General features: G+C 38.5%; 2 protein-coding genes across 2 annotated transcripts; both read right to left on the reverse strand.

Moving 5' to 3' along the window:
* Positions 1 to 1110: 1110 nt before the first annotated feature.
* Positions 1111 to 11120, reverse strand: LOC105233089 (gustatory receptor for sugar taste 64e). Its single transcript, XM_049459245.1, has 10 exons — positions 10873 to 11120; positions 10694 to 10770; positions 10289 to 10363; positions 6201 to 6392; positions 5918 to 6112; positions 5565 to 5839; positions 5248 to 5402; positions 4968 to 5130; positions 2790 to 2879; positions 1111 to 1264 (listed from the first exon to the last, which is right to left on the reverse strand). Exons 1-10 carry the CDS (start codon positions 10971 to 10973, stop codon positions 1181 to 1183), a joined length of 1407 nt encoding a protein of 468 aa, XP_049315202.1. The 5' UTR covers positions 10974 to 11120; the 3' UTR covers positions 1111 to 1180.
* A 7589-nt stretch (positions 11121 to 18709) lies between these two features.
* Positions 18710 to 24792, reverse strand: LOC105233096 (gustatory receptor for sugar taste 64c-like). Its single transcript, XM_011215052.3, has 9 exons — positions 24711 to 24792; positions 24407 to 24601; positions 24072 to 24272; positions 23853 to 24013; positions 22497 to 22619; positions 22170 to 22324; positions 20429 to 20591; positions 20177 to 20266; positions 18710 to 18902 (listed from the first exon to the last, which is right to left on the reverse strand). Exons 1-9 carry the CDS (start codon positions 24790 to 24792, stop codon positions 18807 to 18809), a joined length of 1266 nt encoding a protein of 421 aa, XP_011213354.2. The 3' UTR covers positions 18710 to 18806.
* Positions 24793 to 26203: the final 1411 nt, after the last annotated feature.

Genomic DNA, 26203 nt, shown 5'->3' on the forward strand with positions numbered 1-26203 from the left:
CCGAAAAGAACATAATCCCGCGACAGTGCCTTGTAATCTTTATTCAGCCTTGTAATCTAAAGGGTGATTTTTTAAGAGCTTGATAACTTTTAAAAAAAAAAAAAAACGCATAAAATTTGCAAAATCTCATCGGTTCTTTATTTGAAACGTTAGATTGGTTCATGACATTTACTTTTTGATGATAATTTCATTTAAATGTTGACCGCGGCTGCGTCTTAGGTGGTCCATTCGGAAAGTCTAATTTTGGGCAACTTTTTCGAGCATTTCGGCCGGAATAGCCCGAATTTCTTCGGAAATGTTGTCTTCCAAAGCTGGAATAGTTGCTGGCTTATTTCTGTAGACTTTAGACTTGACGTAGCCCCACAAAAATAGTCTAAAGACGTTAAATCGCATGATCTTGGTGGCCAACTTACGGGTCCATTTCTTGAGATGAATTGTTGTCCGAAGTTTTCCCTCAAATGGCCATAGAATCGCGAGCTGTGTGGCATGTAGCGCCATCTTGTTGAAACCACATGTCAACCAAGTTCAGTTCTTCCATTTTTGGCAACAAAAAGTTTGTTAGCATCGAACGATAGCGATCGCCATTCACCGTAACGTTGCGTCCAACAGCATCTTTGAAAAAATACGGTCCAATGATTCCACCAGCGTACAAACCACACCAAACAGTGCATTTTTTCGGGATGCATGGGCAGTTCTTGAACGGCTTCTGGTTGCTCTTCACCCCAAATGCGCAATTTTGCTTATTTACGTAGCCATTCAACCAGAAATGAGCCTCATCGCTGAACAAAATTTGTCCGAAAAAAAAAAAAACCGAACACTGATTTTGGTAATAAATTCAATGATTTGCAAGCGTTGCTCGTTAGTAAGTCTATTCATGATGAAATGTCAAAGCATACTGAGCATCTTATAACCTTACCGAAAAGAACATAATCCCGCGACAGTGCCTTGTAATCTTTATTCAGCCTTGTAATATATATATTGTACAATATAAGCCTTTTCGAATACATGGACCACGGATCACCCGACTTTTGCCCTCAGTTAATTGTCAATCAATCCTCGCCCTATATCCTCAGTGAAACACCCTGTTATTACAGTTTCGCAATATATTTCAAACAAACATACTAGCTGCATATACATATATGTACTTGCTCACAATATATCTACTACGCCCGATAAACGCTCAGCCTTCGTAGCAATCGTTCACTTTACCCTCCTTATTGAATTGCAATAAAACCAATTCGTAGGTTACAATGCTGCCGGCTACCTATAAAATACAGAAATGAACTGATGAAATGATATAACATACGAATGCATACATATAAAGAACTCTGAAAGTAAGTGCTCGAGTATACTATATAAATATGCAGAGAAAATAAAACAGTTAATCAAAATATAATAAAATAGAATTGTAAGAAAGAGAAATATGCTTTGGTAAGTCGGTTTATTATTTTGCGGATATGAGAGATATTCCACATAGTTAGTATATTAAACGATTGATGCCTATGCACTGTATATGTAAGTCTTTTAATTCTTAAGGGCCTTCCGAGACCATCATTTGAAAAAATTTGACCTTGGTGTCGCACAGATGTTTATGCAATACACGTCGCCATATCAAATTATAGGGTTTCCAAAAGCTCATTTTAAAAGCCAACACGACATTGTTCAACATTAGAACATTGTGTTTGATATCTTCAAATACGAGTACTTATATCGAGTTTTATGCCCGAAAAATAATTTTTGCGGATGGTTTCTCTTCAGCACTTTATGTTAGTTTAGATTATGTTATATACACTAGCTGTCGGTCACGCTTTACATAAAGCTTTAGACCCGAGCTCAAGTTTACGTTGTGCAATCCATTTTATAGTCCTTGCGAGACCATGTGACATGCGTGTTTTTCTTTAGACCTCCTACACATGATTTTGGCGATCCTGTATAACCCTAAGACATTGCAACTCCCCTTATCTGTTTGTCAGCCCTTTTGGAAATGTCATGGTATATCACTCTTAGCGCATTGTGTATTTCCTTTGAACTGATTCGGTATCCAATCAGGCGGCACTTTCAATAATCTTATCAGCTATTTCGTTTCCCGGAATTCCTTTTTGACCAGAAACCCTGCATATACTCAGCAACCTTCCCGCAATTACTACATCCACTGCGTTCTTGCTTTCAAGAACATTCTCAGAAGAAATGCGATGTAGGATTGCGGCTTTAATTGTCGATTGGCTATCGAAGTATACATTGATGTTCGTTTTGTCATTTTCTGCCTTACTAGTTATCTCAATAGCTTTCCTGAGCACAGAGACTTCTGCCTGAAAAATACTGCAGTATGCCTTGAACGGTCGCTGAGATCAAGCTGCGCACAATGGATCCCGACGCCCACTTCATCAGCCAAAAGTAGCTCGCACAACTTAAAAGTGATAATTTTGGCTTGTGAGACGGAGACGGTCCTGTGCGGCCACGTGAGAAACTGGAAGCATTAATAGATTTAAATTATTTTCAAAGACGAGAACGGCTTTTGAGCGATCCCGTACATCCGTAAACGATGATCAATCTGAAGCAGTCTTCTATTAACGAATAAATAGGGTTGCTAATAACAGACCTTAATATTTTGCAATATAAAAATTGAATTTAGAAATGCAGCAACTTTCTAGACAACCTTAAATGAATTACAGTGACTTAATGTTTTCTTCAGTGGCTCTCGTCCATGTGGTATTGCTTGCACATCAAATGAACAGTTTCACATACATAAACAAGTAATAGATACAAACATTTATATACGATTTACTTACCGTAAGCACAAGACCACGGGTAAGATGAAAGAATTTCATGCCTGACAACGCAACTACATCTGTGGTCACTTCTTCCGAGAAGCGTTTAAGCTGCCAGCATAAGTGGAAGTAAGTGGCATCGCAACGTGGGTATGGATATTCCGAAATAGAGAATGAGAAAATAAAATAATAAATGTATATAATGTATACTAGATATAAACTTTTACAATATCAAAGCCAGTGTATTCTTTCTAATTCACTTTTCTACTCACAACCTGTCGTAAAGCATCGTAAAATCGTAAAATTATAAATTTTTACACTTGTTTAAAAAAATATGTTGTTGGATTTCATACAAAAATGAGTTTACCATTTACAATTTTCAATGCTATGTTTTCGAATCGTTATAACTTACAACTTTATGAGACTTGTGAATTGCACAAGTATTTTGTTATACCCGTCGTAATCGTAAAACAATAACACATTCTTCGAGAGTTTTTTAAGACCACACATTTGTCAGATCTCCAAATTATTAGCTAATTGCACTTAAGATCCGATCTCAGGGATTTAGTATTTCGATTTCTGCTCCAATGCGTTAGGTTTTTTGCTTACCATCGTTCTGACACATCGTCCTTTCGGTTTTTTTCGTTACTCTTCTTATGTTCGCTTGACTGATATTAGCACTGTTGATGTGAGATGTCATCGACGTCATACAACAGTAGACGCAAGAAACGTGCTGTTTCCACGGGGCGGACCAAAAGAAGAAGGGTGTCAGATATGTAATATTAGCAGACCATACAAAGTGGTGAAAGAAGGGTGTCAGATATGTAGTATTAGCAGACCATGCAAAGTGGCACCCAGTGGCATACGGGGACTCATTGCACGCTGGACCTATGTTTGATATGTCAGCATCTATTCTGGATAAGTAGGAGTTTAACCTTATACAGTATCCGGAACGAAGCTGCGCAAGGATCACTCTCGTTTCTCGCAGCAACTCGAGCTTTTCGTTTGCAAAAGGTTGTGGGTTGACTCCAAGTACGCCATTCACTGAGATGGAGTCGGTGAAGTTGTTAATGGCTTCACTATGCATGTCTGAAATTAGTTGCTTCCGAAGTCTAGTCGGCGTATAGTTTTATAACAACGTAGTTGATATGCTCCGGGAGGTGATTCCGCTCCAAGCAGGTGACTGCAGGGATGACCTTAACAGAAATTGCTTGGAGAAGCGACATCAAGAGGCATCCTGTCGTATTCCGGAATGCAATGGTCTGACATGTTTGTAGCTTCTTCGTCTGCCTCTCACTATTTGAAGACAGGCCGGCCGATTGCCTTGTATGTTGTCAACAACAAGCAGTAATCGTGTGTGTCGCATTCTTAACGCCGTCGACTGTGATATAAAGGTCATGTCTTTACTCATTCGTCCAATTTATGGGAAAGAAGAAGCGAGAAGGGCCGAAGAGATAGCCATTTACGTTTGAGCACATGCTATCGATTACATTGCTCGATTATCATTCCCGGAATTGATCCGGATTTTATCCGTCCAAGGGCTATACTTTTGGAGATCTAACCACTTTTAGATCTGGATCACTGGAGCAACGCCTTGCCGAAAGGTTGCTCCGTATCCTCCTGACTCGTGCTGGCATTGAGTCCAACACGGCCTCAGAGGATTTCTTCTGCTGCATCTGCGCCAAAAGGCTCCATTCAAACTCCACCTCGGTTAGCTGTTATACATGCCTTAGCATAGAGCCACCTTAAGATCTGCTTAAGTCTTAAGACACTCAGAGAGTGTACCGCGAATTACGTGGCTCTATGTTTCCAACGTACTACTGCGACCTTAGCCTCTACGGCTGTGCAGTCTCCACCTAGTTCGCGCACTGCGCCGCCACTCCGCCGGAATGGCGGTCTATACGAGCTCAAATAAGCAGGATGACTCGCATTATGACCAATCTCCAACTAATGATCCGACAGCTGTTAAATCTATACACGGGCATTTTGAAGGTTAAGGCTAACCAAAAATCATATCGACTTCATGTATCATGCCGGGTACTTTTCAATTGATATGTTATTATTTATATGGTAAATAGATTAAATGGGATGTACCTTCATCTCATCCATGCCCCATAATATTTAATCGCTGATATACGAACCCAAGCTTTATGCCATAATATAAGCGATTTACAAACGAATAAAAAAGAGAACACTTACCTCACGGCACCAGGACACACTTGGCACACTTCGAAATACTACCAGTGGCCGTTTTGATTCATCATTAATTTCAGCACTATACAAAGACAACATTAAGGTGCGCATCAAGAGGAAGCCCAAAGAGAACCAAAAGTACATTGTATGTGAAAAAGATGGTTTTTTTCTGAAAATAAAATTAAAAACTGTTATAAGTAAAAATTTTGACCAAGAAAACATATCAGCAACGAAACTTGTGATAAAGAAAATATTAGATACAAAAGAGTATGTTTTCAAAACTCACTGTAGACTTTTAAGAATTTTACCGCAGATGAAAAACAAGTTATTGGAGAAACACAGCAGTGTGATTAACGAAATCGTATCATCAGTTGCTTCACATAATTTACACAAATTACGATAGTTTATGCGATTTTCAATCCAGAATTTCTCGCTTGTTGGCTGAAGAGAAATGAGCGAGACAGTTAATATTTTCTTAATAAATTTATCAAAACTAGAGAACACACAAATGAAGAATAGAGTATACGATGTGTTGGTAAATCAGGATCTAAAGATCAAAACATTTAAAAACACAAAAATAGCAACAAATAATGGCCAGCTTACCCGCTTAGCTACACGCAACATATGCTCGTTGAGTTGGCGAAAACGTGCCGAGAGCGCCACGCTCACCGCCATCACGAATATGTCATTGAAATTCCATGCGAACGTCGATATCACATTCAACACTTTGCCGAAGATGCCCGCCCAATCGGTGTAATCAAAGAAATAGAAATACTGCGACCAATTGGTATATAGAAAACTCCGGATAGGGTGCCCTGGCATGGTGGGACACGCATTCACATAATAGATAATGCCCAACATGCTAAGCAAGTGTTCCACTGCACAGCGAAAGTGAAATAATGAAATGAAAGCAATCGCTTAACACTCTCACGGAGGTAACTGCAGCTTACACTCACCCATGGAGCACATAGTCGCCACCAGAGTGATCATTTTTATGCGATGGGCCAACGCTGCTCTCTGCATTTCCGTCTTCAGCGGTGGCAACTTGGACTCAATACTTTCCCACTTCACCATTAACGCAGGCCACTTGCGAGCCAATTGAAAAAATGCCATCGCAATTAGAAATATTGAAACATAAAAGACGATCGCTTCTGCAAACAAAAACAAAGCAAAAATTTATTAATTAATATATAAAATAAGGACTTTATAAGAAAACTTATGTTTATGCTGTGAACTTACCCACTGTATCGAAGTTAAATCTTTCGCGAAAAGCAAAGGCGATGGTGCACAGGCTGGCCGGTCCAAGGCAAAAAATCACCAGCATTGCGTAGCAGGTGCGCACAGATTTCCACGAAAAATACACCTTCGAAGCAGTTTTCGACAATATGCCACAAACAGGCATCAAGGCGAAGAACTGAGCTAGCAGCAAAACTGAGAAAAAATTTTGATTTAAAAACGAAACTTCAAATTTCTCAACACATAGGATGACCTTATCAAGGCCACATATGTGTTAGTTCATCTAGGTTAGGTTAGATTAGATATGATGGCTAATCGCACTTGGACTACTATATGCAGTCCTTTATGAAGTCATAAAAATTGAACTCATTCTCACCAGTTCGGCGATATATCTGAAAGTGTGCTTCCAAGTGTTAAAACGTGGATCTCGCATTTGCGGGAAAATTTAAAAGGAAGTGCTGAGATGTTTCGCCCTCTCTTCTACCATGCAGTTCCTTAGAGCATGGACACCGATAGAGCATTTGCATGTTAGAATCCCCACATCTAAGGAGAGGCTAGCCTTACCAAGGGCAAACTGATAACTGAGTCTCTCATGATCGGTCTGGGATCAAAAGAATTTTACGACAGAACCGGTGAGTTTCCGCGAAACTCAACTAATCCAGTAGTAGAACACACGAGGAGAGCAATACGAATACCTCACGAATATTAAAGGTATTGACCGAAGTCTAAACATACGGTTAAGTACTGTAATTTACCATTAGCTTCAAGACCAGTTAAACTTCAAGTGAACAACTTTCTATTCCAAAAGCATCAGAATCTTGGAGTCTCGTTGAAGAACTAGAATCGACTAGCTCTTCAAATGATGTTATACAGAAACCGCTAAGAAAATGACAACCGATTCTTTATTTCATTTACCAGGATGTTCAAAAGTGCCGCAACAAATTTCACAGGATGAACTTAATGCCTTAGTTCGAGATCTAAGCCTTCCGAACTTTAGTATCCAGACTAAAAGGTTGGAACGTTCTCTAAAGTGATGTAAATATTCCTTTTTACAGAAGGATCTTGCGACAGATCCGGTGGTAGCCCAGCACAAGTCAAGTTTTCGCGAAACTCAACAAATCCAGTAGCTGAACACACGAGGAGAATAGTGCGCCGATCCGTTTCCATTCTACTGATAAGCCTTTCCTTGTCAGCTTGTCAGCTTTACAGTTGCCTGCGATTCTTTTACCAAGGCTGAATGCTCGGTGAGTGAGCTCAAGGCTCTGCTATCAGAGTTTCTCTGATGGAGAATGCACTCCGGAGCAATAAATCTAGTCATGATATTAAGGATATAGGGATAGATGAACAATTTTATTAATATTTAACACTAAAAAAATATCGTACATCTTAATCAATATAAAGGATGTAAAGTCCAAATTAATAATCACTGTCTTCATTTGGTAAGTTACTGAGAAGCCGATCCCTCTTGCGACGAACAAAAATTACGTTACATAGGTCTCCAATTATTCCCGGCATTGGAGCATTCGAGAGAACTGTTATCCGCAAGTCTTTAAACTGTCCGCGTGAGTGATAAATATCGACGAAAAAGGAACCACGAACTGTATGAGCTCTACATCGACAAGAATATAGTTAAATACATAAAGATGAGAGTTAATCACTAAACCATTTTAAACTATCTGCAGAAGGCTGGATACACAAAAAAAACGGGATGTTTGAATGCCGCATAATTTAATGCAAAAAAACCTTCTGGACCGAATCAACGCCTGAGATATGCTGCTGAAACGGAACGAACTCGACCCATTTTTGAAATGGATATTGACTGGCGACGAAAAATGGATCTCATACGACAATACCAAGCGAAAACGTCGTGGTCGAAGGCCGGTGAATCGTCCTATACAGTGGTCATGCCGAGATTGACAGCCAGGAAGGTTTTGTTGAGTGTTTGGTGAGTTTGGAAGGGACTCGTCCACTAAGAGCTGCTCCCATATGGCCAGACGCTTAATTCTACCATCTACTGCGAACAACTGGACCGCTTAAAGCAGGCGATCGACCAAACGCGTCCAGAATTGGCCAACAGGAAGGGGAAACAGATTATCGAACGAAACGGCGCATATTTGAACTAAATCCGATCACTGCAACACTCTTTATAAAGCATTGAATAAAGAGCAAAAAAGCGGAAGGGAAATATTATATTTCACAACCTAACATTATAATTGTTTATCACGAGCAAGTGTTTTTATGGGTACATATTATTCCGAGAGAGTCGTGAACGCGTTGCCGACAAACCACACAGGACGGCCATCAACATCAACTGGTGATGAACACGTCAATAAAATAAAGGAGTTGGTGCTTGAGAATCGACGATTAACAGAGACCTTATATCAGAAGGACCAGTGAAAACCTTTTTGTAAGATCATTTGGTCCTAAAAACAATTAAAGCACGACTATGCCAAAATCACTTAAGTTTTTGGAAAAACTGTGCCGTGCATTGAGACAAAAGGGTATTGCTTTGGGGGTAACTACATAGATTTCGAAGAATAAATTAAGAATTTTAAAATTATGAACAAAGTCTTACTACTATTTGCCCACAAATCTTTAAAATAGGTTATGAATTTCACAAAAATATATTTACAATAATAAATATATATACAATAATAAACACCTATATATAAACCCTCGGTTTATTGATTTACAGTCTGTCAAGTAAGAGCGTGGTCGTGTGAGTTTATAAAAAAAATTATTTTATGATATATATATATTTTATATTATTTTTTCATTTTTATAACGGGTGATTTTTTGAGGTTAGGATTTTCATGCATTAGTATTTGACAGATCACGTGGGATTTCAGACATGGTGTCAAAGAGAAAGATGCTCAGTATGCTTTGACATTTCATCATGAATAGACTTACTAACGAGCAACGCTTGCAAATCATTGAATTTTATTACCAAAATCAGTGTTCGGTTCGAAATGTGTTTATCGACAAATTTTGTTCAGCGATGAGGCTCATTTCTGGTTGAATGGCTACGTAAATAAGCAAAATTGCCGCATTTGGGGTGAAGAGCAACCAGAAGCCGTTCAAGAACTGCCCATGCATCCCGAAAAATGCACTGTTTGGTGTGGTTTGTACGCTGGTGGAATCATTGGACCGTATTTTTTCAAAGATGCTGTTGGACGCAACGTTACGGTGAATGGCGATCGCTATCGTTCGATGCTAACAAACTTTTTGTTGCCAAAATGGAAGAACTGAACTTGGTTGACATGTGGTTTCAACAAGATGGCGCTACATGCCACACAGCTCGCGATTCTATGGCCATTTTGAGGGAAAACTTCGGACAACAATTCATCTCAAGAAATGGACCCGTAAGTTGGCCACCAAGATCATGCGATTTAACGCCTTTAGACTATTTTTTGTGGGGCTACGTCAAGTCTAAAGTCTACAGAAATAAGCCAGCAACTATTCCAGCTTTGGAAGACAACATTTCCGAAGAAATTCGGGCTATTCCGGCCGAAATGCTCGAAAAAGTTGCCCAAAATTGGACTTTCCGAATGGACCACCTAAGACGCAGCCGCGGTCAACATTTAAATGAAATTATCTTCAAAGAGTAAATGTCATGAACCAATCTAACGTTTCAAATAAAGAACCGATGAGATTTTGCAAATTTTATGCGTTTTTTTTTTTAAAAAAGTTATCAAGCTCTTAAAAAATCACCCTTTATAAATATTGAATACATTACAAACAATGGTGCAATTCGGTCAATAATATGCCCAATGAAAATGACATTTGCAAAATCTCTATCAATATTCTCAGGCGCCCAAGCTAGTCGCTTTGTCACAAGTTTTTCAGTCGTCAGAGGCTTCTTCACAGCTTCGTAGCGCGACGCGTACTTAGCACTCATGGCGTTTAACATGAACCTTTGTTGACAATGCATCAAGTACAAAGCTTCCCTCTATCGGCTCACGAAGGAATTAGAACGAAATCTTTCGTTCACTGTCGATAAAGTCGACCACGCTCTTACTTGACAGGCTGTATGTAAAACATAGGTAGTTATAATGTAAATGGAATGGATATTTTCCCTACATAAAACTTACCTGGTCCAATAGCTTCTAAAAAACTGCCCGAATGTTCATAATCTTTTTTTGTACCGCGCCGAAATAAATTTCGTACTGCAAACAAAAAAAAATGTATGAAATAAAAACTGGCTGACATTTTTAAATGCTGCGACATGACAATTCTGTCACTCTAATGAAAATATTTTATGAATATTGGCACAAACTGTTAATTGATTCGCTGCAATTGTGTACCTATGCTGGTATATTCAGATATGGATGTGTATTCACTGGCATTTAATATTAAAAGTAACAATGTTAATAACAGTAGCGAATTAAAAAAAAAAAAAAAACTAGTCGATCTGGTTATATTTTGGAAAACAGCAGTGTATTTACATATTATTAACATATGTACATATGTATATACATATTTGATTTCGAGCTCACCTCGCACCATGCCAATCTGCCTTTTACGCTGTTTTGCTGATTTTGGCTTAGCACTCCATTCTTTTATTTCAAGCAAACTGTATTGTAGAATAAGTAAGCAAAAATAATGTTACTCGAATGAAATATACAATATATACAAAAATATAATATATTCGCGTGTTAAAGATCACAATGCCTACTCGCTGCCCACTTTGCGACCACGCTGCCACACTTTGATATTCTGCAAGCGCACTTGCTGACGTTGCAGCCAATTTTTCGTGACGTTTGCCGCCACCTTCATGTCGTATTGCAAATTTTCAACGTTTAATTAAGGATTTACGAGCGTGGGCACTTGATGATTTCTGCCGGCGAATAAATATGTGCGCGCCTACACATATGCAACAATCCGTTGCCGAATTTCATTTACTACTGACGGCGTGTGAAAAAGCGCTTTACTCACCGGGACACGAACATTTACAACATTGTTGCAAATTAAATATTTAAGCTGACATGTGACGACGCCCACTCTTCGCTGCGACGCGCATATTCAAATGCAATTACAAAACGCTGTTGTTGTAGCTGCAGGCAATGCCGCTGCACTTAATAGCTTTGTTATTTTTAACAGCAGAAACTCGTTAAGATACGGAATTATAAACATTATGCGACAATTTCTTTGTAGAAAATTGCAACAATTTTCGATTTATTTAGTCAAAATTTATTACATTGAAAGGGTTGAAATGATTTACCAGATATTTTTATACTCTTGCAGCATGTTGCTACAAAGTATAATAGTTTTGTTCACTTAACGGTTGTACATATCACCTAAAACTAAGCGAAATATATACATATAGGGTTATATACTATATGTATACATAAATGATCAGGATGATAAGAAAAGTTAAAAATAACTAATATTAATGATAAGAAAGGGCTTTATGGAAGTCGGTCAGAAAATTAGACGATGGGCCTGGCACCGCCTACTTTTTGGTGAAACCACATTTCCTGGGACCCGACTTACCGATTTCAACAAAAGTTGGTACATAGCATTGTTCTCATATTTCTATGTCACAGTGTGAAAATGGGTGAAATCGGACTACCACCACACCTACTTCCCATGTAACACAATTAATTCACAGTAATCAATAAATTTGATATGATTCCTTCACTATCTAGTACACATATCATGAAGAAGTTAATACGACTTGCCACCTTATGACCAAAAATTTCCCAAATCCAAACAAAACTGTTCAGGCCCCTGTGTGCCGAATATGTGGACCCCAGTGTCTATAGTTGACTTTAGACTGAAAATATCGGTCAAAATGTAAGATATACAATTGAAATTTAGAGAGAATCTTTTCCTGATAATAGTAATTCCGTGTATCAAAAATTAATTGAATCGAGTCAATACTTCTCTGAGCCCGCACATACCTAATAAAAGGATTTTTGAACTTCTGGGTGACTTTCTGCTAGATATATCGGCCAATATTTGAGTTATCTCAATGAAAATTACAGAACATAACAGTATATCTTTGCACTTAAAATACAATATATCAAATTTTGCGAAAACTTGATCTAGTCTCCACATAACAAATATCAGGATTTTCGACAGCCGGTTGACTTTACTCCATGTGATTGGTCATTGTATTTAAGATGTCAACGACGTTTGGTTCCAACAATCTCACTACTTACCCTACAGCCAACGAGACAATGAATTTATTGTAAAAAACTTTTGCTGGCCCCATTATCTCGCGTCGTGGACCTATGGCGTGGCCTTCAAGATTGTGCAGTTTAACACCGCTCGAAAATTTTTTGCGCTTTTATGTGAAGTCACGTGTTTATGCAGATAATCCCGAGGCGATTGACGCCTTGGAAGAGAATATTCAGCACTTTATTGCTGACTTACGATCTCAATTGCTGCCAGTTGTAAAATTGGATATCTCGTCTGGAATTTATTCGAGCTTGCCGCGACGGTCACTTATACGTAATCAATTTAAAACATAATGGCAATAAAGATATCTAAATTAAATAAATTATGAACTCACTTCAGTTCTTTAAGTTGACTCGTCTTCTCCTACAATGATATAGTTTGTGACCTAAATGAATAAATGTGGCTCAGTACTTCCCTAATCCTATGTATTCGGCTTATAGGTTAAAGTGTGAAATAATTTAATTATGGTGTACCAGAATTCCCAATCGATGACGATGGAGAGGACAATATATTGCTCGACTATGAATAAGTTCGAATAGCAATTACCCGCTGAGCTATTCAAAAAACTGATATTGATAGTAGGACGAAAGCATGCCCAACGATTGGAATTTAATTGTGCTTTGCCCAATCCGGGGCAAACCAGGGAGACCCCACAATATATGCCAACTACCGTGAGATAAGCCTCCTCAACATCGCACCTACGCTATTGTTTACAGTCATAACTTCGAAGTCGTAGATAATTTCGTCTATCTTGAAACCAGTTTTAACACCAATAACAACGTTAGACTCGAACGCAGAATAACTCTGGACAACAGGTGCTACTTCGGACTGAGTAGACAATTGAAGAGTGAAGTCCTCTCTCGGCGAACAAAGACCAATTTCTACAACTGACGAGTCCGCGTTATGAGTTTTCAATAGAAAGGTTCTGCGCAGAATTTATGATGTGATTATTTTTATACGAGATATATAACAGCATTGACAATACGAGGGCTGTCCGATAAATAACCGACCTCAACGTGAAGCTAGCGGAACATCTGAAAAAAAAGTTTCTACTTCAAATTGTGCATATTATAATAGCTACTCGTCAAAATTTCAGAAATTTATCTTGCGCAATTATCTGTTGACAGTCGTTTTTGTGAGTCTATTTCGGTGATTTCCCCAAAATGGAAAAAATTGAATATCGAGCTGTAATCAAATTTTTATTTTTGAAAGGCAATACGCCTTCACAAATCAAAGATGAGTTGGACTCTGTGTATGGTGACTCTGCACCATCGTTTACCACCGTAAAATTTTGGGCAGCTGAATTTAAACGTGGTCGCAGGAGCTTGGAAGATGATGAACGTCCTGGGCGTCCAAAAACTGTAACCACTAACGATAACATCGCTAAAGTTCATCAATTGGTACTAGACGACCGCCGGATTAAAGTTAGGGAAATAGCTGAGATTATGAAGATGTCAAAAGAAACTGTTTGTCACATATTAAACCAAGATTTGGGCATGAGAAAGCTGTCCGCGCGTTGAGTGCCGCGTTTGCTTACGCTAGACCACAAACGTGCGCGCATGAACATTTCCAGCGCTCTGTTGGCTCAGTTTAGAGGCAATAAAACCCGTTTTTGCCGCCGATTGATAACTGTAGACGAAACTTGGATTCATCATTATACGCCCGAAACAAAAATCCAATCTAAACAGAGGATTGAAAAGGGGGAACCAGCCCCAAAAAAACCTAAAGCTGTGTATTCGGCTGGGAAAGTGATGGCGAGTGTTTTTTGGGACAGCCATGGAATTTTTTTTATCGACTATCTTGAAAAAGGAAAAACTATAACAGGAGCATACTACGCATCATTATTGGACAAGCTAAAGGAAGAAATTTCGAAAAATCGGCCACATTTGCAAAAAAAGACACCTCACACCTCAACAGGCGCCATGGCGAAAATCCACGAATTGCGGTTCGAACTGCTTGACCATCCACCTTATTCACCGGATCTAGCACCAAGCGACTTTTTTTTGTTTCCTCAACTTAAAACTGCGCTCGGCGGCCAGAGATTTTCGTCAAATAAGGAGGCAATCTCTTTCGTGAACTCGTATTTTGACGCCAAGTAATATTTGGAAGGGTTGCAGAGATGGGAGCATCGCTGGGAGAAGTGTGTGGAGTTACAAGGAGACTATGTAGAAAAATAAAAAAAAAAATTGAAAAAGTCGCGTGCATCATGGTTATTATTTATCGGACAGCCCTCGTAAGAGGAATGTGATGACCTCCACTTCGTTAGAAAGACCAGGAGGAAGGCACAACATTAGGCCGAATTGTCCGACGTGTTCGGGGTACTTTGAAGACTCTGGGCATGTATTATTTTATTATCCTCGCCAGCGAAAAGGACGAACGACTTATTATTATTACAGATTTCCGTGATTCTAGGTTCGTACAAAGGTTAGCGAGTCATATACGAGGTATGACAATTAAGTAATGAGACTGATTCCATAAAAACTGTATATTTGAAAATTATTCTACAACTCTCCCATCCCCTTGGGCAGCTATACAGCGATTCCAGCGCGTTTTCCATGCTTCGTAACATTTCTGAAACGCTTCGACTGGGGTTTCCGCGAGTACTCTCGTCAAGGCCGCCTGGATGTCCGTAATCGATTCAAAATGAGTTCCTTTGACCGCCGATTTTGTTCTAGGAAACAAAAAAAAAATGTCACAGGGTGACAAGTCGGGCGAATAAGGCGGCTATTGCAACACGGCGATCCCTTTAGAGGCCAAATACTTGGACACGCTGAAGGCGATGTGGCACGGCGAGTTGTCGTGATGAAGGATCCAGTTACGAGCGATATCTGAGCACACCCTGTTGTCTCGTTTTCGCAATTTTTTGAGTACTTGGCAATAGTAGACATGATTCACAGTTTTCCCCGATGGAACGAATTCTTTGTGGACGAGCGTGTCATGCGAGCTTTTTTCGGGCGGGGGACGCTCGGAGACAACCATTGTGAGCTTTGGCGTTTGGTTTCCACGACTAAGAGCACTATCATCTTACATATATCAATGGAGAGGAAAGAGATGCCGGAAAAAGAGAAAGGAAATTTCAAGATCACAGGTTTACCATAAGCGCGGCAATAAAATCAGTCTCATTACTTAATTGTCAAACCTCGTATCACAAAAAAATATAAAAGTAAATACTTGACAGTTAGAGTAATGTAGGTTGTTGTCTAATATTGATGATATATCTGCATTCATTCGCCAGTGAAAATCCATCCACCTTTACTAATTCTGGTTTCAGGCTTCTAAACAGATGATTAAGCAATCGGTTTTAGAGCTAAGCTTTCAAAGGGCAGTATTACTGATCCATACTCAAACTCTTTGGAGATTGCTCGACTTTTCTTTCGATTGCATCGTGATATTTCCTAATAAACTAATATAATCTTTAGCAAAAAAGTATTTAGTTATTCGTACACTCATATTAAATTTTGGCAACACTATATGGCTTGCTTCTTGAATAACATCACTAAATCATCCATTTATTTGTGTACGATATATATATATATAATATATGTTAATCTATTCCCTGACTTAACAGTTATTTTGGGCTAAGCTGAAATAATGATTATTCTGGCATTCTTTCTTAGGAAACACTTAAACAACAATCGTCATCAGCGTCTCTCCAATCCGTGTCTTCGCTTGCCAACATTACATATTAATAAATAAATTTAGTCAGTGTCTGGTATCTGTCAGCTAACTGTCAAGAAGGTGTTTTAAATGCTAATTGACAGCAAGAAATATTCTTTTAAAAATAGACCTATTCACACACAAATGAATACTCTATGCCACTGAACTTGATGTTGCTACAACCAGTCTCATTCGTACGCAGCCGCTAGGAATAACCGGAGACGATATGTCAAAATATATGTACATATTCGTGTAGTGATACACCAAAAATATGCTGAAGACAGGAATACAAAAAGATGAATATGAAAAAAAAATGTTAAATTAAAGAACAAGGTACATTGTTATCAGATTAAAGTGAAGCAAAAGCGTGGGTCGCAGCAAGTGTACACTGTTTCTGAAATGACATTTTTGTCACCCATATCGCCATCAACGTAGCTGAGAGCTGCGGCCGACCATAAATGTCAACGCGACAGACGCGCACACAGAATTTATTGGCATAAATAGCAGATTCACAACAGCCTCCACATCGAGCGCAGCCGTCGGGCGAAGCGAAGAGAACCAACCAGTGTTAGGAAGCCACGCGCAGCGATAACGCGGCGAATATTGTTTGATAGCATCAATTGTCGGCGCACAACAATGGCACCCTTGTGACGACTCATTAGCGCCACGTCGAGTTTTGATAAAGCCAATTTAATGTGCCAAAATTTCTCCATGAAGAAGAGGAGAAGAAAGCATAAAATTCCAGCATAATTCTGGTTTAAGGCGAAATTGCGCAAATTGCTCCTTTGTTTCACATCAAATTTAAAAGCTTCTCTCATTGCTCTCACATTACGATTTAGTTAGCGGCGAGCGCTTGTTCCAAATATTAAAGTTGAATTATTTTCAACAATTTACAAATTATTAAATGGATTCTTTCTTGTTATGAACTTTTTTAAAGAAAAACCGGTGAAACTTAAAGCTTAATGAAGAATGTTTATTATCATTCGAAAGAACACTCATTAACATTTATTTTTTGAAGATTGTCTCTTTCAAATGTTGGCTACTTCATTCGTTGAATCCAATGACTCGTTCGAGCATTTCGGCTGGTGATGTTTTTCTCCAAGGCCTTAACCACAGAAGTCTAACGGTGTAATATCAAACAATCTTGATCAATCGACCGGACAAAAACTTGAAACTATCTGCTCACTGAATCGTTCTTTCAATAAATCCATTTATTGATGCGATGTGTGAGAAGTGGCGTCGTATTGGTTGAAACCGATATCACGTGTTTCAATTTGAGGCATCAAATAGTCGATTATCATGCGCAGGGCCACTCTAGATATTCGTGCAACTCGACAGCTTCGTTCTATGAGTGGTGGTTTAACTGAAAGTACGCTATTCACTGAGATGAGGTCAGTGCTTGACTTAAATGTGTTGCGTAGTCTAGTCGGCATACATTCAATGATCTCGGCGTAATCACTGCATTACCTCTTGATGCTTCTACGGATTCAGGCATTGTGTTTCTTAACAGGAAGCATGCAGACCTCACTATGTAAGAGTTCGACAGGAGGCATTAGAAGAAATCCTGTAAACGTGTGGAGTGCAGTCGTCTGCCACATCTGAAGTTTCTGGGTCTGCGATTACCTTGTATGTTGCTCACAACGTTTCTTTGTTCTTGTATTATCGGCCAGCGACTTGAGAATTTTGTTGCGAATCTGTTATTTGGCAAGGAACACAGACTGCCAAGTGTAACACCTAAAATTTTAGGGTTATTATCAGTCGGAATTTCAACGCCATCAGCTCTGATATTAAAATATTGCCTCCAGTTCGGCACTATGGTCGCTACGGATTTAGTGGTGGAACTTCAGGCTCCTTGAAGAGAGGAAGCGATAAAGGTCGGTGAGACAGCTGTTTACTTTCAAACACTTTTCATCTTTATCGTTCAATCACCATTATATAAGGTGATGGAAATTACGTATGGTCGTTGCAAGAGTTTCGAAATATAGAAGTTAAACAGTAGTTGAGAGAGGACTCCACCCTTCGAAACCCCTGTTTGATCCTTCATAACTTAAAGTTTTGTCTTTGATATAGTACGAATTATTACCGACCGGTCAGATAGTGTATAGTACACCCCTTCTGTCCTGGATGGAGTATAGATTGTTCTATGTCTTCTAGTAGAGCAGTATGATTGGCTGTGTCAAAAGCTTTTGATAAAGTTAATGCTATTAGGATCATCTTCTCACAGAGTGTTTTTTGATTTATGCGACAAACTTTCTGGGCATTTCTGAAACTAAGAGCTGTAGCGGTGCTGTGTACTTTCCATAGGTTTTTGAAACCCCAGATTTCAGTGGAGGGATTGCTGTTCAAGATCTCCCAATATTTTGCAACTAAGTGTATTGCTGTCCCTAGTAGGAGCACACATCACAATTTTCGTTCAAAATAAAAGGAGCGTGAGCCATAATTCCCCAACTCAAAATTTTACTGTCAATCAATAGCTTTGTTAAACCATATACGAGTATATGTGTATACTTACCTCACCACTGGCTAAAAGCCAATAAATAAATGTAACTATTTAACTATTTATATTATTTTAAGTCACCATAAATATTTATTTTTATTTGCGAATGAAAGATTAGTATCCTTAATGAGTGCATATGTATGTGCTTTTAGTTTGAAAAATAATTTATCTTTGCACACATTATTTAGGTGGTTTCCATTAACATTAGATCTTTCAAAGTGCGCTATTCCATATTTAACGGTGTATACCCAATTGTTGGCCTTTCTAAACGCTTAAACATTGCGTGATGTGCAAAAGTCTGTAACCACATCCTTATCCTCCACCTGATCGATTAGCACCAATTCGTACACAACAATAGTGCCAGCCATCTGATGAGTACAAGGGAATATATGTATGTATATACACTCGATTTCAAACATCACTATATACATACATATATATAAAACATACACTATATTCACCAATCCAATGAAATAGCTTAAGACGGAGCTTTAGTAATCAAAATTGGGATTTAAGTGATTGCTTTCGGCGAAGAAATATCTTTAAAGTCATGAAATAAAGATAATACTAAGAATATTAAGGGCACAATTATTTTCACAACTGCAGGTTTCCTTTAACTATATAAGAATCTCATAACTAAGTAATACATAAATGTTTCTTGGTACTAAAGATGTCTTCTATGAGCGCCTGGAGCACACCCATGAGAACCCCCCCCTGCCACGATGTCGAAATTATGCTTGGCAACTTTAAAGCCAGGGTGGGCAAAGAAGGTACATATATTTGGCACAACGGTCTGTAAATTCAGAATCCACGATAAAACATTTCCACATGGGTTGAGGCGGATCGACTTCGCCGCATAAGAAAATTTATCAAGCCACTTAGCTGTTTTCGTCCGTCTCGATCCGTTTTTGAAGCGGACGATTACTGTTAATGAAAAGTGGATTAGCTAGGCAAGCAAAAAAGGTATTGGTCAAATCGCGGTGGGCCATGATTAATGGTCAAGAGGGATTCGCTAGGCTTTTGGCAGGATTTACAGAAAATCATTTACTATGAGCTACTCTGCTACGTCCAAATTCTTAAATGGGTTTCTTACTGCCAAAAATTAGGCCGTTTGAAGTAGACTGCCGCCCAGAAGCGGCCAGCTTTGATCAATAGGTTGAAAATTTTGTTCTATCAGGCCACAGACGCTCCACGAGCTTGGTTGAAAGACGAATTATTTTACCATTAAAAATTTGCTTGTAAAAAAAATTATGAACAAGGACTGTTATGTTTCAATAGAGATAAGGGTTTCTATGTGAGTGGCTACCTTAACTAACTACCTTGGCAGAGAGTTCACGGTATATTTAACATAATTCTGATCATTTTAACTATGTTAAATAAAACATTCAATTTAATGCAAAATAATAGATTTCTTTTTACTAGACTTATTATTTCACACACGCTCCGAGAGCATTCAATTCATGGTTCCTTCTTTTCACTTTTACTAGACCGTAAATATGTATTCTTAAAAAAATCTCAATTTTCGCATGTCCCGCTCAAGCTATTTCACCGCATGGATAAGCATAGAAGTGCAAAATATAATTTCTATGCGTGTTTTTCAGTGAATGGTTCATTGATTGTCTAAAAATGATGACTCACTTACCGCAAATATGAGGCGACGCGTCAGAAAGAAGAAACTCTTGCCACTAAAAGCAAACAAGTCGTGTATGATGATTTCATTTAAACGTTTGAGCTAAAAAATAAGAACAATAGTTTTCCAAAACTGTATGAATGTTGAAATAGATTCGTAATGTTTCGCACAAGCAAATACTCGAAGGAGAAATGTTTTGGCAAGAGACTGCATACGTGGACAAGTGATTTTGTACGAACACGAATAAACACACATTTTACTCACTTCAAGGCACCAAAACTTCGTTGGGATCTCATACATAGTCGACATTATTTGCTTTGCCTCGTCATGCACCGCACCGGCTGACAGCATCATTGTTAAGATGCGCACCAACACGAAGAGCAATGAGAACCAAAAATAAAACTCTTTCATAAAGTTGTCTCGATTGCTGTGTGGCAGAGGTAAGAAAAATAAAGCAGTAACAAAATTTGTTAGTCGCTGTGTCAGACAGTTGCAGGATATTTTTATATTTATTATGATATAAAAGCAAATCGATCAATCAGCTGTTCAAGAAAATATATTCAGTAAAGGACGAAAAAAATATTGTTGAAAATATTTTAATATTTTTACGCAGTTCTCGCTACTTTCGCTTTTCTTATTCTGTTTGTAGTTGTTACATATTAAAGACTACACTTTCATTTCGTTAATGTTGCTGTCCCTGTCGGTCGTGGTACCCATTAAGTGAATCATAGATTTAATTATAGCCATGAAAATTTCTCATTATTTCAAGCTTAAGTATTTCCATGAACAAATTGCACGTTGTGCTAATATGGATATTGATCTGGTCTAAGAAAGTTTGAGACGATGTTGTAACACCCAGCAGAAACCGTTGTAAAACCTACAAAATTTTTGTCATGTCCTCCTGGCTATTTTGTACTAGTATGGGCAAAAAATAGTAAGATTTTTTAATTTAAACCTCGCGCAAAAACCAATTCTCGGAAATATTTTTTACTAAGTTTATATGACTGTCACTGACATTTTTCCCAAAACTCACATCAAAATAATCATTAGTGTGTAGTATACACTTGTCGTTCTGAAGTACATAAAGTGCCTTCGGCGATTTTTACGATGAGTGAAATTATTCAACAAAGAAGTTCTATTAAATTTTGTGTGCAAAATCAAATTTCTGATACCGAAACGTTCAGAATGTTGGAAAAGGCCTTCCATGATATACATATATACAAGTATGTTTACCGCGAGCAAGTGTTTTGATCTCTACAAATTATTTCAAGAGGGTCGAGAACGCGTAGACAACGACCCACGTCCAGAACGGCCATCAATATCAACTGATGATCAACACGTCAATAAAATAAAGGAATTGGTGCTCGAGAATCGACGATTAACAGTCAGAGATCGTACTGGCATCGTTGGAATATTGGAGGGATCAGTGAAAATCATTTTGAAAGATCATTTGGGCCTAATAAAAGTGAAAGCTCGATTGGTTCCAAAATCACTAAATTTTTTCGCATCGCGATAGTATTAGCGATGAGTCTTGGATATAGTATATGCTTATAATCCGCGAACAGATGGTCAATCGGCCGGATGGCGTGGCAAAGATGAAGCGAAACCCAAAAACCACGCCAATAAAGGTGATCAAGGTTATGTTAACAGTTTTCTTTGATTATCGGGGCGTGGTGCACGCTAAATTCCTTTCGACCCGCCATACTGTCAACAAGGAATACTATTTGAGTGTCATGCGTAGTTTGCACGAAGCTATTCGGTAAAAGAGGCCATATTTATGAGCCGGCAACTCTTGGGTTTTGCACCACGATAATGCACCGTCGCACACTGCATTGATTCTTCGTGAGTTTTTCGCCAAATTTTCAATTAATACCGTGCCTTAATCACCGTATTTGCTTGATTTAACTTCGTGTGACTTCAGTCAATTCTATGTAAATCCTACCAATTGCTTATTCTATTTGTTACTCTCAAAGACAAAGTGACTATGTTGCGGAATAGAACTTACTTGAAGCTGTGAAATATTTGCACGCATATAAAGTAGAGATTATTGCAACAAGACACAAGTATCAAGGTTGACAGTCCATCGTCGAAAAGACGCAGCAAATCTACTAGGCTCATGAAATCGTTACGCACCTCATGCCAGAAGTCATTAGGCATTTGCTGCGGATTACAAAAAATGTTTTATATTATTTAAAGCAATGAATATGCGTAAAGCATTCTAAAGCTGTACAGATAATTACAAGTGCAGATAAAAATATATATATCGAAAATGTCAGACAGATATGTGCTCGAAAGCAGAAATTTAGGTTATGAACCTAACGATCTTATTTACCTTTTTCGCATGTCGCTTAATTCGCCAATGCATTTGTCGGAAACGTATCGCAAAACAGCGAAAGATCATACTTAAAAATATATCCACATAGTTCCAAGCAAACGTTGTCGATATGGTGATCCACTGAAAATAAATATAGTTAAATTGCATCAAACGGCCGTCTCTGGAAATTCTTGCCGCGGTATTTCTGAGTTATGCGCTCTTGCAAAATCATTTCATGTGAAACAACAGCACAGGTAGTCTATTCAATTTTTTCTAAGATTAAGTAATCATTATAGTCCTATATTTCTTTCAGACTTCTTAATTAATTCTCAATTTGATTCCACCTATTTCAAATAAGCAGGATGCTACTACAAGAGTTTCGCAAATATTTACGTCTTTTAAACTTAACCGGACATGTCTCGAGAACCTTTTTGAATTGTCAGGAACTTTCAGTGAAGATCATACGAATTTTTCTTAACCTCGGAGCGCTAATAATTATCGAAAACTTTTCCGGAATAATTAGATTCTAAGCAGGGTATATTAACTCCATACGATGTTTCTAACACGCAAAATAAAACGTCGGAGACCCTATAAAGTATACATATAAACGATCATCGTAACGGTCTGAGCCGATTTCGTGTATACGCGAATAAGTCCCTAAATTTTTAAGATATCGATATGAAATTTTACACATGTTCTTTCTTCATAAAGCAGCTGCTGATTTGTAAAAACTGTCGATATCGGACAACTATATCATATAGCTGCCATACAATTCGTCTTTTTAAACTCAAGACTTTGTATGAAAAACTTTTTAATTTGGCTAAGTTTCTTCACCAAATTCGGCACAGATTAGTACTTAATGACACGCAATAATATCCGATAAAATTGTTCAAATCGATACACTATAGCCAATAGCTGTCATACAAACCGACCGATCAAACTCAAGTCCTTGTACGTTACATTTTTTATTAGACGAGTTATCTCCACGAAATTTGGCGTGGATTATTTTCCCAGGCATCGCTTTAATTTCCGAAGAAATTGTTCAGATCGAACAACTATAGAATATAGCTGTGATACAAACTGACCGATCAAACTCAAGTTCTTCTACGTTAAACTTTTTAATTAGACGAGTTATCTCTACGAAATTTGTCACAGACTATTGCTCAAGACATTGCTGCAATCTCTGAAGAAATTGTTCAGATCGGACAACTATAGAATATAGCTGTCATACAAACTGACCAGTCAAAGTTAAGATAAGCATCTATTTATACTCTCTTATGGCAAAATATGCACCTGTAAATGGTATTGTAGCATCTGTGCACCCGAAGCTAACAAATTTCTTAAGAGGCATTTGCATGAATGGAAATCAATTACCTGCACCAATGGAATCAGCCAAGCGTGGTAGTTGAATATCGAAAAAATCTGCAAACGTTCGCGCATGTAATAATTTTTCCAAAAATCCACCGTTAAATTGCACTTCTTAATTTGAAAATCATTATTGAAAATTGCAGTTCCAATATACACAGAGTGTTCCACTACGAAAAGCGAAATTCTTGCAATTGCAACAAAATGGATATTGCCAACATTGCTTACTTGCCGCACCGAACAGTAAAATAGCACCAAATTTACGAACATTATTAGTGAAGTTACGGGATTCTCCATTAGCATAGGACTTCTGTAGAAACACAGCAAGTTCGCAGCGATACATATGCTTTATCAAATCTGGCCATTTTCGTGCGAGCTGCAAAAAGCTGCTGACGCTCACTGCCGATATGATGCTGAAGCTGAAAGGACCTGCAAGAAACATACATATCGATTATAGGGAAAAGTAAACGCCCTCGAGCGAGTAAGTACTCATGTAGACACAAGCACAGAAGCACAGGAGGCATGGGACGTACTGCTGCCACAAATTTTCATTAATATTTTACCCACTGTATACAGCTTCAGGCCGAACTCCATCACCACCTTCGTCGATAGCACCACATCGATGAGTGAAAAGGCGATCATGATGAGGGAAAGGCATGATATGAGCGTGCACCAGCTGAAGTGAACACGCTCCGCATACGATTTGCGGCACGCACCACTCACCGGCAACGTGGCCAACACTTGTGAGATCATCATAACTATGTAAATACACAAGAATCGAAATGTTTTTATAAAAAAATCAAATATTGATAATATGCAATATGTGGATGCAACATGGCGCACGCGTCAGCTGCTTCATGTACTTACATGGTCTCAAGGCATGATGCATGGTGTTGGTGTTCTGCTGTGATGGCTCGCTGCTCGCCGCCACTCGATTGCCCTTTGCCATTTTCGCTGCTGCAAATATTCTTTCGACTCCAGCAGCTGCAAGGCACCGCTTTCAATAACTCAAAATACGCGAATGCAGTGCTACAGCTCAACGGTTCGAATTTTTGCATATTCCACTTCACCGCTGCACTTTTATTTTTGATTCTTTGCCACGTACTTAAGCATTAACAACAACAACATTCGCGTGCGAAGCATATTCATGTTGGAAAATTGCAAACTAACGACTCTCCCTGATATCAATCAGCATAGCTGCGCGGAAAGTTAAATAGCAGTAACGAGAAAATAAAAGTTCAATGCCAAATGTGGCACATACCAATGAGGGAAGGACCTTTCAGATTCCTTCGGCGATAGCATTTTTGCCTTTGCTCTGATTGAATATATAAATGAATGGTGTGAAAGCAGTTGAGTTGCACAAATAGTCGCAAAATATGTGTTGTAATAAGAAAAAAAGCTCTTAATTGGTTTTTGAAAATTCAATTGCATGAAAAATCTCATCAAAAGTATAAAGAGCACAATTTTTGAACAACATTTAACAGTACAAGTACTTCGTACATTTAAACGAGTTGTCACATACAATCGTGCACAATAAATCAGTGTTTTATATGCAAATTAATAAACTGCTAAGCGAAGAGATGCCGCCTTATGTTAAAAGCTTGTTTTTTTTTTTTTTGTATCAAACTAGACACAGATGAGACATCCACAATAGTACTACCACTTTATCCACATAAGGCAGTGAAAGTGTAACAACTGGAGATGATGAACCCGATTCACCAATCGAATCCGATGAAATAGATGTTCCATTGCCCGACTAAGATGAAGTTCGAATAGCAATTACCCGTCTGGAGAACAATAGTAAAGCGGCAGGTACCGAAGGATTGCTGGCCGATCTATTCAATCACAGCAGTGAAGAACTGATAATGAGCATGCATCAGCTTCTTTGTAAGATATGGTCAGATGAAAGCATGCCCGATGATTGAAATATAAGTGTGCTCTGCTAAATCTATAAAAAGGGTGACCCCATAATCTGCGGCAATTACCATGGGATAGTAGTGTGTGAACTGACCGAAGCCCGCCATCAGCAAACTGAATAGCTCTTATTAGTGTGGCTTTAGACCTGGAAAATCTACTATCCACCAGTTTTTACTATGCGCCAAATTTTGGAAAACCCGACCCGTAAAAGGAAGAACACACACCACCTCTTCGTCGATTTTAAAGCTGCTTTTGACAGCACGAAAGGAGCTGTCTTTATGCCGCTATGGCCGAATTTAGTATCCCCGCAAAACTAATATGACTATGTAAAACTATGTGTACAGCTGCTGGCGTATGCCGATGATGTTGATATCATGGTCCCCAATAACCGCACTGTTAGTGCTGCATTCTCCAGGTCTGGTAATAAGGCAAGACGAAATATC

The sequence above is a fragment of the Bactrocera dorsalis genome, chromosome 5, assembly GCF_023373825.1.
Source record: "Bactrocera dorsalis isolate Fly_Bdor chromosome 5, ASM2337382v1, whole genome shotgun sequence".
NCBI classification, from domain to species: domain Eukaryota; kingdom Metazoa; phylum Arthropoda; class Insecta; order Diptera; family Tephritidae; genus Bactrocera; species Bactrocera dorsalis.

Excerpts from the sequence above, each read along its gene's own strand:
- LOC105233089 (XM_049459245.1), bottom strand. The coding sequence starts at position 10,973 with ATGAAGGTGGCGGCAAACGTCACGAAAAATTGGCTGCAACGTCAGCAA. Across the intron at positions 6,393-10,288 it reads TTTAGAAGCTATTGGACCAG|TTTTGCTGCTAGCTCAGTTC; the intron begins GTAAGTTTTATG and ends ATTTTTTCTCAG. Across the intron at positions 2,880-4,967 it reads GTGTGTCCTGGTGCCGTGAG|CTTAAACGCTTCTCGGAAGA; the intron begins GTAAGTGTTCTC and ends TTATGCTGGCAG.
- LOC105233096 (XM_011215052.3), bottom strand. The coding sequence starts at position 24,792 with ATGGCAAAGGGCAATCGAGTGGCGGCGAGCAGCGAGCCATCACAGCAG. Across the intron at positions 24,602-24,710 it reads GCATCATGCCTTGAGACCAT|TTATGATGATCTCACAAGTG; the intron begins GTAAGTACATGA and ends GTATTTACATAG. Across the intron at positions 20,267-20,428 it reads CGAAGTTTTGGTGCCTTGAA|CTCAAACGTTTAAATGAAAT; the intron begins GTGAGTAAAATG and ends CTTATTTTTTAG.